Source organism: Pinus tabuliformis, chromosome 6 (assembly GCF_031772625.1).
Source record: "Pinus tabuliformis cultivar Carrire ecotype Pingquan chromosome 6, CPIR1, whole genome shotgun sequence".
NCBI classification, from domain to species: Eukaryota; Viridiplantae; Streptophyta; class Pinopsida; order Pinales; family Pinaceae; genus Pinus; species Pinus tabuliformis.
In genome coordinates, this window is record NC_142292.1 from 1,638,101,212 (window position 1) to 1,638,116,296 (window position 15,085).

Genomic DNA, 15,085 nt, shown 5'->3' on the forward strand with positions numbered 1-15,085 from the left:
CGATGAATTGTGGAATAGAAGATTGGGCCACTTGCACCATGAAGATTTGAATATCATGCAACAAATTTCTACAGGACTTCCCAAGGATGCACTAGAGCAGAGAGATACATGGAAAGGGTGTACATTGGGGAAGTACACTAAAGCCACCTTTCATGATAAGGAATGTTGAGCGCAAAAAGAGTTCACTCTGATGTGTGTGGAACGTTCTCGACAGCCTCCATGGCCAAGCACATATATTATGTAATATTTTTAGATGATTTCTCACGTAAGTGCTCAATTTTTTTCATGCAGAAGAAAGATCAAACGTTCTCTAATTTTTGTGAATATAAAGCACTTGTTGAGGAAGACACCGGTAGGAGAGTGAAGGCTCCTAGGAGTGATAATAGTGGAGAATCTGTGTTGAATGAATTCAATAACTTTTGTGCGTCAGAAGGAATTCAATGGGAGTTAATAGCATTGCATAACCCACAACATAATGGGGTGGCTGAAAGGAAGAAAAAAAGTATTGTGGGAGTTGCATGGGCGATGTTACATGATCAGGGCATGTCGTTGAACTTGTGGGTTGAAGCATGCAGCACAACTGTATATGTGCAAAACAAGAGTCCTCATCAGATTCTCAGGATGAGTACATTAGAAGAAGATTTTTCAAGTAAAAAATCAGATGTGGCACACTTCAAGATCATTGGATTATTAGTTTACTGTTATGTTACCAAAGATGCAAGGAAAAATCTAGAACCCACAACTGAGTTGAGAATATTTGTGGAGTACACTGATACACCTCATAACTATCAGGTGTACCTTCCATCTCACAGGATGACAGTGGTTTGTAGAGATTGGAAATTTAATGAAGATAAGGCCATGAGATGTTCCCTTAAGAGGGAGCTTCAGTTGCATGGAGATGAGAAGCTTTTAGCTCCAAAGGAAGAACCTCAAGATGATGTGGAGCAACCACATGCAAAGGAGAAGAGTGTGGAATCACCCACTCATGTAGAGACTTCTAGAGATGGAAGGAAGCACGCTAGAGAAACTGACAGATTGATGCATGATGCTAGAGAGAATGTGGGAGCATCCACATCCAAGTGTAGGCAGAGGAGGTCACCAGATCGGTACACTGGCTACATGGTTTTGATGAGCGAGAGTGTATATATTGAGTCATCCTCATTTGATGAAGTGGTATATTAGCCAATATGGGTTGATTCCATGGTAGAGGAGTATGACTCCATTATCAAAAACAATGTTTGGGAAGTGGTCCCAAGACCAACTGACAAGTCAGTGGTGAGTTCTAGATGGCTTTACAAGGTAAAGTAAGTAGCAGATGGGAGTGTGGAGAAACACAAGGCCAAATTTGTGGCTAAAGGGTTCTCTCAGGTGGAGGGAATTGATTACGAGGATACCTTTTCTCTAGTAGCAAGGTGCTCTTCAATCAAATCTATTCTACCACTTTCAACGTAGATGGGATGGAACATACATCAAATGGATGTGAAGAAAAAATTCCTAAATGGAGAGATTGAGGAAGAGGTGTACATTGAGCAGCTGGAAGGATTTTAGACTTTCAACAGATATTTGCATGTGTGTGGACTCAAGCAAGCATTGTAAGGATTGAAACAAGCACCTCGTGCTTGGTACACCAATATTGATAACTATTTCACGAAGTTGGGCTTCACCAAAAGTGAAGTAGATGCAAACCTTTACCATATTATGGTTAAAGGTAAATTGTTGATTATAGTATTATATGTCAATGATTTAATTCTAATAGGTGACGAGAAACTAGTAAAATATTGCAAAGAGGATATTGCAAGAGAATTTGAGATGAAGGACTTGGAGCTCATATATTATTTCCTTGGTATGGAAGTATGGCAAGGAGATGAGGAACTGTTTATCTCTCAGGGCAAGTATGTCAACAAGATACTAAAGAAGTTCCACATGGAGAGCAACAAACCCATGGAGACTCCTCAAGCAGTGTTGAGATTGCAACAAGATGATGGAGCTTAGTGAAAAGAGTCGCCTTCACTAAGTGGGCCCGCAGGCAAATTATGGCGCAAGTTCTATTTTTGGATCCCAACAGGGATGATCACAGCAGGAGTGACCACAGCAGGGATGATCACAGCAGGAGTGATCACAGCAGGAGTGATCACAGTAGGAGTGACCACAACAGGAGTGACCACATCAGGAGTGATCAAATTCTATTTTTAGACTGGTTGTCCAAAATAGAAAAGTCAAATATTATTGTCTCATAATAATATTTGGACTATAAAATTGATCTTATTCTCTTGGAGCACTTTAGTTTGAGCTATAGATGTGGCCCATGCAGCTGTCAGAAGGAAGTACGCTTTTCTTATGAGTCAGTTGAGTTGTTGCATGCATGACTTCAGTTAGAACTCAATCAGTTGAGTTTGGTGGAGTTGATTGTGGAGTTGATGGAGTTGTGTTCAGATTTACTTGGTTAAACTGGTTGTAGTTAGTCTAACTGAAAATAGACTAATGATGAGTTGTTAAACTAATTATTAACTCATAATACAACTATAGAATACATCGTTTAACTCAATTGCATGTCAGTGCATGTTCAGTTCAACAGGGACAGGTGTTAGAGAATCAGATTGCTATCAGTTGTGACTATAGTTGTGCATGAGGATTTGCACAATCAAGGGATTGAGTATGCTAATGAGTTTGTTCATGTATTTGCCCAGTATTATAGCCTCTTCTCACGTCTAACACAGTGTGAGTGATTCTCTGGAGGTGAAATACGAGTTTGGTAAACCATTCTCATTGATTCTTGAGCAGGTATTGAGCAGTGGAGGCAGGCAAGTAGTGGAATAGATTTGGAGATCAGATCTTAGCTGTATTGTGTGTAACAGGTGGAGCTGGTACTGGATTGCTTGTGATAAGCATTGTACTTTGTAATGTTACATGGTCTCAATCATTAATATACAGATAGTTGGGGTTTTAGCGAGATGCTTTCCCCGGGTTACATACTGTGTTAATGTGTGAATGCTCTTGATGTTTTATTGTTATTGATGCTGCTATATTGATGATCAACGTAGAGGAGCTTATGTATTGTGTATGTATTCCGCAATAGTACATGATCAGGATAATCTCTGTTGAATATGTGTTAAATTATTCAAAATTTCTACAAGCAGAAAATTGGAGGAAGGAAGATGCTACTTTAGGTGAAGTAGTGGAGGCTACTATTTATAGGTAGCTTGTGGGTTCACTTATGTATTTAGTGAACACACAACCAAACATATGTTTTGTAGTTAACCATCTTAGTCAAGCAATGGTTAAGCCAACCAAATTCTATTGGAAGGAAGCTAAACATGTGTTGAGATACCTCAGAGGCACCACTCAGTTTGGTCTTTGGTACAGATAGGCATAGGGAGTGAAGACGCAAGGATTCACAAATGCAAATTGGGTAGGAAGAGCACATCAGGGGGAATCTTCAGTATTGGGTTAACAATAGTTTCTTGGTACAACAGGAAGCATAGATCAGTTGCACTCAATTCAACAAAAGCAGAGTACATGACTGCTAGTCAAGCAACTTGTGAGCCTATTTGGATGAAGAAAATCCTTGTTGGATTATTTGGTCAACAGAAGGATCATACAATTATTTAATGTGATAATCAGAGTTGTAGCAAAGTCTCTGAGAATCCAGTTTTTCATGATCGGTCCACTCATATTGATATATGATATCACCATTTACGAGATTGTGTGTAGAGGAGAATCATGTTGTTGGAGTACATTCCTATAGAGGAACAAGATGCAAATATTTTAACAAAGGCATTGTCAAGATGAAAATTCGAGTTTCATAGAGGCATGATTAGGGTAGCAGATAATCCCTTTCTTGTTGAGAGGGAGTATTGAAAATGCAACAAGAAAATCTTAATTTAATTTTTTCCTTGAATTAAATTAGGAATAAAATTGTAATTCCACATCACAAGACAACTTGTACGAATTAACTAAGTTAAATTGACTTAGTTGGCTCAGTTAATTTGAGTTGAGGGTCTAAGTTGAGTCATGTAGAGTGTCTCCTACATTATAGGATCCTTGGTTGAGTTTACTATTAATTAATTCAATTTAATAAAGTTAAATTCATTTAAATTAGTTCCAACTTATGGAGGAACTAGTAGGAGGCCAGACAGTGGGGTGCTACTTCATGTGTTCAACAGTTTACTGCAGATGCACTGATAAATAACTCATGCATGTCAGATCTGAGAGTTACCAAGTTGAGATTGGAGTTTAGGGACAATGTATTATCAGTTGTATAATCATATGAATTGTACAGGTGGTGCATGTAGTTAGAGGAAGGCCTATGAGGATTGCGCAATTCATATTGAGGAATTTCCCTAATTAATAGGGGTTAATTCCCAAGGAAACAACACAATGAAATAGGGACTTGGGCAAGTGAGAAATTGGTTAAGTATTGGCTTGAGCTTGTCTAGGAAGGAGTGAGATAGATAGAGATAGTGTAGAGGTTGCTCAGGCTTGAGAAAAACATTGTAACCTTCTCATATTTTTTGACTCGTGCAATATACAAATAGCAGGGGTTTTTAGTTGTGGCTTTCCCCACGAAATCATTTGTGTAATGTGTTGTTTGAATTATTTCTCTTGTATGCTTCGTGATTTTGCAATTGATTAATTGTTTCCGCTAATGAGTAGAGTAGATTCAAGCCTATTGTTTTAGTAAATTACAATTAGCAATTTGAATCTACAAGGAATCGCTACACTGTCGTTTGTCGTTTGAATTCCTATTAGTTGTTCTTTTATTCTAAGTGGGCATTCTTTTATCAGATGGCCATGTTCATGGCAAAGTCTACATCTAAATGAAACATGTTCGTAATCTAGAGGTTGTTTCCATAAGTCCCCCTGATAATCTAACTCAATGGATTTTGGCAATGGCTAAGATATGTTCATATAAACACATTACTTGGCATACGACATATTTTTTCCCCTCTTGGTGATTTCTGAGAGCTTTACAAAGCGTCCTAGAGCTTTTCCAATTCCTTTTAGAAATTCTGGTATCCAAAAGGCCATAGGAAGAAGGGAGTATAATCTTACCCACACCGACGCTTCAGTGAACTCTTCAATGTCAAAGTTGAAGCAAGTCTCCAAGTGCCTGATATAGAGACCAGTGTCGCTGACAAAGTACAACCCACCAAAGATTCGAGCTTTGTCTTCAACGTTGGAAGAAATAACCGCCAAGAAGCCTTTTGGCCCTAATCTCAAATCCACTTCGCCGTTTGGTTGCCAATTTTGTTGTATCCATCATTCCAATTCCTTCTTCGTAAGTCAGATCCCTATAAACATACGGATAAATACATGATCCCTCATGTGTCTTCTATGATCATCTAGAACTTTTGAAGGGATAATAAATCTAGGGTTTTGAGGAGCCTTGGGAATCAATTGACCCCGTAGGTTCTTTTGCCATCTATCAAAAATACCCAACACAGATAAGAAAAAAACAAAAAACAAAAACAAAAACAAAACAAAACAAAAAAACTCCAAAATTTTCACCATTAAATAATATATGTATATATATATATATAGTTTTAATAACAATTTTATAATATTTAATATATATATATAGTTTTAATAACAATTTTATAATATTTAATATTAAGGGAGAGAGACTCCTTAATCTAATAGCCTTATTAAAAGTTCACTCTGAGAAGAAAATTTGAAAATAAAATAGGGCAGCTAAAAGCTAATGAACTTAAAGAAAATGAATTTTTACCCCCATAGTTAAAAGACTTGAAATTCCCATATTTAACGACTATTTTCAAGATGCTTCTCCAAGGTAAAAGTATGTGTAAAAGTATGTGAACAGATAATGATGGATTGCATACTGATGACATAGTGGTGGTATGGTATGTGTGAACACAGGAGGGTTGAGAGGCTTCGACAATGTGCTATGGAAAGTGCAAAAGTATAGAGGAGGGAGGAAGCCATCTATTCAGTTCACTTACCACAGTGTGGACGGCGAACAAGGTGAGCCATCTAGATTTAATGTGGATTCAGAATATGGGTGGGAGGCCTAATTCTCATCTCATTCTTGTTGTTATTGTACAGAAGTATTTAAATTTAAACATCTTGACATTTTCCATTTTACTCATATAAAATATTAACCATTATGCTGATGCATATATAACCTGCAAATTAAGCTATTGACTTCCATTAACATGCATGCAGCGTTCATTTAGAAAAATAATAAGCAACGTTTTGGAATAGTTGCTGATCTCATCTAATCCCATCCCATCCCATGTAGAAGCCAAGCCTGCATTTCTACAGATTTTAAAATTCCATCTCCTTGGATGGGGTTTGGTTGAAATAAGGGATTGTGGGTTTCCAAGTTGAAAATACTGGTAGGTGCTAAAGTGAAGTGATGGGAGATTTTGAAGCATGGAATGAACTTGATGGGAATTGCAGACCTACTAACTGCCTGCCTTGAGGGGAATTACAGACCTATTAACTGCCCTCATAATTAGGAGGGAAATTGCAGACCTATCAACTGCCCTGATAACTACGAGAGATGCTGGTGAACTTGTTGTTTCTTCCATTAATGATTTGATGGATGGAAAATCACAATTCTGAAAACTGCAATTTTACCAATGAAATGGAAATGGATTTGTAGACCCTGTTTTCATTGGAAAAGCTCCTCACTGCAATTTCAATAATCAAAGAATTGTAATTCAACCCAGCCATCACAATTCCGACCAGAAAACTCACCTAAAAGAACGGGATATTTGCTCCTTAATTATTGATTATTAATATTGTTGACAGATAATCATATTGGGTAGCTCTGTCTCTTCTTCTTCTTTGTTATTTTCAACTTGAATGAACAGTCTAATTTTTTAAATGGCATCTAAGGAAGAATCAGCTGATGTTTAGGGCTTTGATTTTACCAGGTTCATATCACTCAAGGAGACTATGAGGGTACAGCTGTTATTGTCTCTTGGATTACACTCTCCATGGTGAATGAATGTCTGGGTGCCTTCCTCCTTTTGCAGCTCTGCATTTATGTCGCTAACCAAAGGCCTGTAACAAAATATTGCATATATGTGGATAACTAAAAGTCTATAACAAAAGTGTAAAAGTATGTGAACAGATAATGATGGATTGCATACTGATGACAGAGTGGTGGTATGGTATGTGTGAACACAGGAGGGTTGAGAGGCTTCGACAATGTGCTATGGAAAGTGCAAAAGTATAGAGGGAGGAAGCCATCTATTCAGTTCACTTACCACAGTGTGGACGGCGAACAAGGTGAGCCATCTAGATTTAATGTGGATTCAGAATATGGGTGGGAGGCCTAATTCTCATCTCATTCTTGTTGTTATTGTACAGAAGTATTTAAATTTAAACATCTTGACATTTTCCATTTTACTCATATAAAATATTAACCATTATGCTGATGCATATATAACCTGCAAATTAAGCTATTGACTTCCATTAACATGCATGCAGCGTTCATTTAGAAAAATAATAAGCAATGTTTTGGAATAGTTGTTGATCTCATCTAATCCCATCCCATCCCATGTAGAAGCCAAGCCTGCATTTCTACAGATTTTAAAATCCCATCTCCTTGGATGGGGTTTGGTTGAAATAAGGGATTGTGGGTTTCCAAGTTGAAAATACTGGTAGGTGCTAAAGTGAAGTGATGGGAGATTTTGAAGCATGGAATGAACTTGATGGGAATTGCAGACCTACTAACTGCCTGCCTTGAGGGGAATTACAGACCTATTAACTGCCCTCATAATTAGGAGGGAAATTGCAGACCTATCAACTGCCCTGATAACTACGAGAGATGCTGGTGAACTTGTTGTTTCTTCCATTAATGATTTGATGCATGGAAAATCACAATTCTGAAAACTGCAATTTTACCAATGAAATGGAAATGGATTTGTAGACCCTGTTTTCATTGGAAAAGCTCCTCACTGCAATTTCAATAATCAAAGAATTGTAATTCAACCCAGCCATCACAATTCCGACCAGAAAACTCACCTAAAAGAACGGGATATTTGCTCCTTAATTATTGATTATTAATATTGTTTACAGATAATCATATTGGGTAGCTCTGTCTCTTCTTCTTCTTTGTTATTTTCAACTTGAATGAACAGTCTAATTTTTTAAATGGCATCTAAGGAAGAATCAGCTGATGTTTAGGGCTTTGATTTTACCAGGTTCATATCACTCAAGGAGACTATGAGGGTACAGCTGTTATTGTCTCTTGGATTACACTCTCCATGGTGAAAGAATGTCTGGGTGCCTTCCTCTTTTTGCAGCTCTGCATTTATGTCGCTAACCAAAGGCCTGTAACAAAATATTGCATATATGTGGATAACTAAAAGTCTATAACAAAAGTGTAAAAGTATGTGAACAGATAATGATGGATTGCATACTGATGACAGAGTGGTGGTATGGTATGTGTGAACACAGGAGGGTTGAGAGGCTTCGACAATGTGCTATGGAAAGTGCAAAAGTATAGAGGAGGGAGGAAGCCATCTATTCAGTTCACTTACCACAGTGTGGACGACGAACAAGGTGAGCCATCTAGATTTAATGTGGATTCAGAATATGGGTGGGAGGCCTAATTCTCATCTCATTCTTGTTGTTATTGTACAGAAGTATTTAAATTTAAACATCTTGACATTTTCCATTTTACTCATATAAAATATTAACCATTATGCTGATGCATATATAACCTGCAAATTAAGCTATTGACTTCCATTAACATGCATGCAGCGTTCATTTAGAAAAATAATAAGCAATGTTTTGGAATAGTTGCTGATCTCATCTAATCCCATCCCATCCCATGTAGAAGCCAAGCCTGCATTTCTACAGATTTTAAAATTCCATCTCCTTGGATGGGGTTTGGTTGAAATAAGGGATTGTGGGTTTCCAAGTTGAAAATACTGGTAGGTGCTAAAGTGAAGTGATGGGAGATTTTGAAGCATGGAATGAACTTGATGGGAATTGCAGACCTACTAACTGCCTGCCTTGAGGGGAATTACAGACCTATTAACTGCCCTCATAATTAGGAGGGAAATTGCAGACCTATCAACTGCCCTGATAACTACGAGAGATGCTGGTGAACTTGTTGTTTCTTCCATTAATGATTTGATGGATGGAAAATCACAATTCTGAAAACTGCAATTTTACCAATGAAATGGAAATGGATTTGTAGACCTTGTTTTCATTGGAAAAGCTCCTCACTGCAATTTCAATAATCAAGGAATTGTAATTCAACCCAGCCATCACAATTCCGACCAGAAAACTCACCTAAAAGAACGGGATATTTGCTCCTTAATTATTGATTATTAATATTGTTGACAGATAATCATATTGGGTAGCTCTGTCTCTTCTTCTTCTTTGTTATTTTCAACTTGAATGAACAGTCTAATTTTTTAAATGGCATCTAAGGAAGAATCAGCTGATGTTTAGGGCTTTGATTTTACCAGGTTCATATCACTCAAGGAGACTATGAGGGTACAGCTGTTATTGTCTCTTGGATTACACTCTCCATGGTGAAAGAATGTCTGGGTGCCTTCCTCTTTTTGCAGCTCTGCATTTATGTCGCTAACCAAAGGCCTGTAACAAAATATTGCATATATGTGGATAACTAAAAGTCTATAACAAAAGTGTAAAAGTATGTGAACAGATAATGATGGATTGCATACTGATGACAGAGTGGTGGTATGGTATGTGTGAACACAGGAGGGTTGAGAGGCTTCGACAATGTGCTATGGAAAGTGCAAAAGTATAGAGGAGGGAGGAAGCCATCTATTCAGTTCACTTACCACAGTGTGGACGGCGAAGAAGGTGAGCCATCTAGATTTAATGTGGATTCAGAATATGGGTGGGAGGCCTAATTCTCATCTCATTCTTGTTGTTATTGTACAGAAGTATTTAAATTTAAACATCTTGACATTTTCCATTTTACTCATATAAAATATTAACCATTATGCTGATGCATATATAACCTGCAAATTAAGCTATTGACTTCCATTAACATGCATGCAGCGTTCATTTAGAAAAATAATAAGCAATGTTTTGGAATAGTTGTTGATCTCATCTAATCCCATCCCATCCCATGTAGAAGCCAAGCCTGCATTTCTACAGATTTTAAAATCCCATCTCCTTGGATGGGGTTTGGTTGAAATAAGGGATTGTGGGTTTCCAAGTTGAAAATACTGGTAGGTGCTAAAGTGAAGTGATGGGAGATTTTGAAGCATGGAATGAACTTGATGGGAATTGCAGACCTACTAATTGCCTGCCTTGAGGGGAATTACAGACCTATTAACTGCCCTCATAATTAGGAGGGAAATTGCAGACCTATCAACTGCCCTGATAACTACGAGAGATGCTGGTGAACTTGTTGTTTCTTCCATTAATGATTTGATGGATGGAAAATCACAATTCTGAAAACTGCAATTTTACCAATGAAATGGAAATGGATTTGTAGACCCTGTTTTCATTGGAAAAGCTCCTCACTGCAATTTCAATAATCAAAGAATTGTAATTCAACCCAGCCATCACAATTCCGACCAGAAAACTCACCTAAAAGAACGGGATATTTGCTCCTTAATTATTGATTATTAATATTGTTGACAGATAATCATATTGGGTAGCTCTGTCTCTTCTTCTTCTTTGTTATTTTCAACTTGAATGAACAGTCTAATTTTTTAAATGGCATCTAAGGAAGAATCAGCTGGTGTTTAGGGCTTTGATTTTACCAGGTTCATATCACTCAAGGAGACTATGAGGGTACAGCTGTTATTGTCTCTTGGATTACACTCTCCATGGTGAATGAATGTCTGGGTGCCTTCCTCTTTTTGCAGCTCTGCATTTATGTCGCTAACCAAAGGCCTGTAACAAAATATTGCATATATGTGGATAACTAAAAGTCTATAACAAAAGTGTAAAAGTATGTGAACAGATAATGATGGATTGCATACTGATGACAGAGTGGTGGTATGGTATGTGTGAACACAGGAGGGTTGAGAGGCTTCGACAATGTGCTATGGAAAGTGCAAAAGTATAGAGGAGGGAGGAAGCCATCTATTCAGTTCACTTACCACAGTGTGGACGGCGAACAAGGTGAGCCATCTAGATTTAATGTGGATTCAGAATATGGGTGGGAGGCCTAATTCTCATCTCATTCTTGTTGTTATTGTACATAAGTATTTAAATTTAAACATCTTGACATTTTCCATTTTACTCATATAAAATATTAACCATTATGGTGATGCATATATAACCTGCAAATTAAGCTATTGACTTCCATTAACATGCATGCAGCGTTCATTTAGAAAAATAATAAGCAATGTTTTGGAATAGTTGCTGATCTCATCTAATCCCATCCCATCCCATGTAGAAGCCAAGCCTGCATTTCTACAGATTTTAAAATCCCATCTCCTTGGATGGGGTTTGGTTGAAATAAGGGATTGTGGGTTTCCAAGTTGAAAATACTGGTAGGTGCTAAAGTGAAGTGATGGGAGATTTTGAAGCATGGAATGAACTTGATGGGAATTGCAGACCTACTAACTGCCTGCCTTGAGGGGAATTACAGAGCTATTAACTGCCCTCATAATTAGGAGGGAAATTGCAGACCTATCAACTGCCCTGATAACTATGAGAGATGCTGGTGAACTTGTTGTTTCTTCCATTAATGATTTGATGGATGGAAAATCACAATTCTGAAAACTGCAATTTTACCAATGAAATGGAAATGGATTTGTAGACCCTGTTTTCATTGGAAAAGCTCCTCACTGCAATTTCAATAATCAAAGAATTGTAATTCAACCCAGCCATCACAATTCCGACCAGAAAACTCACCTAAAAGAACGGGATATTTGCTCCTTAATTATTGATTATTAATATTGTTGACAGATAATCATATTGGGTAGCTCTGTCTCTTCTTCTTCTTTGTTATTTTCAACTTGAATGAACAGTCTAATTTTTTAAATGGCATCTAAGGAAGAATCAGCTGATGTTTAGGGCTTTGATTTTACCAGGTTCATATCACTCAAGGAGACTATGAGGGTACAACTGTTATTGTCTCTTGGATTACACTCTCCATGGTGAATGAATGTCTGGGTGCCTTCCTCTTTTTGCAGCTCTGCATTTATGTCGCTAACCAAAGGCCTGTAACAAAATATTGCATATATGTGGATAACTAAAAGTCTATAACAAAAGTGTAAAAGTATGTGAACAGATAATGATGGATTGCATACTGATGACAGAGTGGTGGTATGGTATGTGTGAACACAGGAGGGTTGAGAGGCTTCGACAATGTGCTATGGAAAGTGCAAAAGTATAGAGGAGGGAGGAAGCCATCTATTCAGTTCACCTACCACAGTGTGGACGGCGAAGAAGGTGAGCCATCTAGATTTAATGTGGATTCAGAATATGGGTGGGAGGCCTAATTCTCATCTCATTCTTGTTGTTATTGTACATAAGTATTTAAATTTAAACATCTTGACATTTTCCATTTTACTCATATAAAATATTAACCATTATGCTGATGCATATATAACCTGCAAATTAAGCTATTGACTTCCATTAACATGCATGCAGCGTTCATTTAGAAAAATAATAAGCAATGTTTTGGAATAGTTGCTGATCTCATCTAATCCCATCCCATCCCATGTAGAAGCCAAGCCTGCATTTCTACAGATTTTAAAATCCCATCTCCTTGGATGGGGTTTGGTTGAAATAAGGGATTGTGGGTTCCCAAGTTGAAAATACTGGTAGGTGCTAAAGTGAAGTGATGGGAGATTTTGAAGCATGGAATGAACTTGATGGGAATTGCAGACCTACTAACTGCCTGCCTTGAGGGGAATTACAGACCTATTAACTGCCCTCATAATTAGGAGGGAAATTGCAGACCTATCAACTGCCCTGATAACTACGAGAGATGCTGGTGAACTTGTTGTTTCTTCCATTAATGATTTGATGGATGGAAAATCACAATTCTGAAAACTGCAATTTTACCAATGAAATGGAAATGGATTTGTAGACCCTGTTTTCATTGGAAAAGCTCCTCACTGCAATTTCAATAATCAAAGAATTGTAATTCAACCCAGCCATCACAATTCCGACCAGAAAACTCACCTAAAAGAACGGGATATTTGCTCCTTAATTATTGATTATTAATATTGTTGACAGATAATCATATTGGGGGTGTAGCAGCTAATAGTAAATCTTTGTTTGCTGTTATTTAAAATAAGAATAGTGTCATGCAGGTTTTCCTGGTGACCTGGATGTATCAGTGACTTATACAATAAGTGGAGACATGGAGCTGAGACTTGATTATGAGGCAATACCGAGGAACAAAGCTACGCCTGTGAGCTTAACCACTCATGCTTACTGGAACCTTGCAGGGCATAACAGCAGTAGGGATATACTGGACAATGCTGTCAAAATATGGGCTTCACATTATACTCCCACAGATGATCATCTGATTCCAACAGGCCAGATATTGCCTGTGGAGGGAACTCCGTTGGACTTCAGGAAAGAGACGATTGTTGGCACCAGAATTAATAAAGTGAAGAGTAGGCAGAGGCCCCCTGGGTTCGATAACAATTATGTTCTGGACGGACCCAAGTTGAAGAATGGGCTGAGGATTGCTGCGAGGATGAAGGATCCTTGGAGTCGCAGGGTGATGGAGGTGTGGTCCACTGCTCCAGCGATGCAGTTCTATACCAGTAATAATCTCAAACACACTGTGGGCAAAGGGGGCTTCCTGCACAAGCCACACACAGCACTGTGCTTCGAGACTCAGGGTTTCCCCAATGCAGTGAATCAGCCTAATTTCCCCTCTGTCATTGTCCAACCCGGCCACATCTACAGGCAAACCATGCTCTACAGGTTCTCACTGGATAAAGCTCCCATATGACATCTAAATTTTAGTCCAGCAATAATGCTGCACAAGTTCTCACTGCTCAGTGGATAAACAGATTCTTGTGTTTAATGGGCACCCTATTTCCATTGTAACCCCAGCAAGCAATAAGAGAATTCCACCAATAATTTCCTATTTCCAGCAATAAGAGAATTCTCAGAGGATCTGTATTTTTTATTGTAAGTCCAGCAATAAGAGAACAGAACAAATAATGCTCTAAAAGTTCTCAGTGGATAAATAGATTCGTGCGTTTATTATTTCCATTGAAGTCCAGCAACAATACAGAGAATTCTCAGACAGAGAATCAATATCTGTATATGTCTGCCTCTGTGCACTTACAGGACATTGGTTTTCATTTGACGGGGAATTTGGTTTTGTGTTTGGAAGTATAAAATGAAGTGAAAATAAAAGAAAATCGTGAAAGTGAATCTCATATATATATGTCTGCCTCTGGGCTTTCTCGTTAAATGTGTGTATTACAAAATGTTGGTTCCATTTGACCGGGAATAAATTGGTTTTCATTTGGCTTTTACCATTGGTGTTACATGTTTTTTTTTTTCAATTATATATTTTAGTTTTAGTTAGAAATATTATTGCACCTAAAATCATGATATTTTTTGTCCAGGTGTAAAAATCTATCATAGTTATGATGTTGTTTAATAAAATTTATATGATGTTGTTTAATAAAATTTATTGTATTAAATATGATATGATATTTTTTGTCCAGGTGTAAAAATCTATCATAGTTATGATGTTGTTTAATAAAATTTATTGTATTAAATATGATATAAATAATTTTAAGGGTGTGAGAATTTCGTTGTTTTTTTTTTTTTTTCCTTCTCAGATTTTTGAGTTATATATATATGTTTTAAAAAATAATTTCATTTATTTAAGATTATGATTTCGATTAAATTTCAGTTTTTAATTACTATTTATTATAATATTATTTATATATTTATTATAATATTATTTATATATTTGAATATTGTGGTTATTTTATCTTAGCTACAATGATTTGGTGAAAAATAGGTTCAAGTTTTGGAGACATGTTGTTATTGGTCTGTATGTGGCATTTATGAAATAGTTGTATGTGAAGTATAAAATGGATTTTTAGACGGAATACAACAATACAATTTCTAGTGATATTGTGATTGCTTGTTGCTCAAAATGCACTTTCGAATGCATAAATGG

General features: G+C 37.2%; 1 protein-coding gene and 1 long non-coding RNA gene across 2 annotated transcripts; both read left to right on the plus strand.

Moving 5' to 3' along the window:
- The first annotated feature begins 5,856 nt into the window (after positions 1 to 5,856).
- On the plus strand, positions 5,857 to 7,121 carry LOC149265213 (uncharacterized). Its single transcript, XR_016260043.1, has 2 exons — positions 5,857 to 5,982; positions 6,900 to 7,121. It is a non-coding gene; the product is annotated as an uncharacterized LOC149265213 (long non-coding RNA).
- Positions 7,122 to 8,411: 1,290 nt separating this feature from the next.
- On the plus strand, positions 8,412 to 14,134 carry LOC149265214 (uncharacterized). The gene is made up of 6 exons (XM_089402163.1): positions 8,412 to 8,535; positions 9,480 to 9,518; positions 9,709 to 9,813; positions 10,987 to 11,091; positions 12,265 to 12,369; positions 13,239 to 14,134. The coding sequence occupies exons 1-6, from the start codon at positions 8,412 to 8,414 to the stop codon at positions 13,889 to 13,891; spliced, it is 1,131 nt and encodes a 376-aa protein (XP_089258289.1). The 3' UTR covers positions 13,892 to 14,134.
- Positions 14,135 to 15,085: the final 951 nt, after the last annotated feature.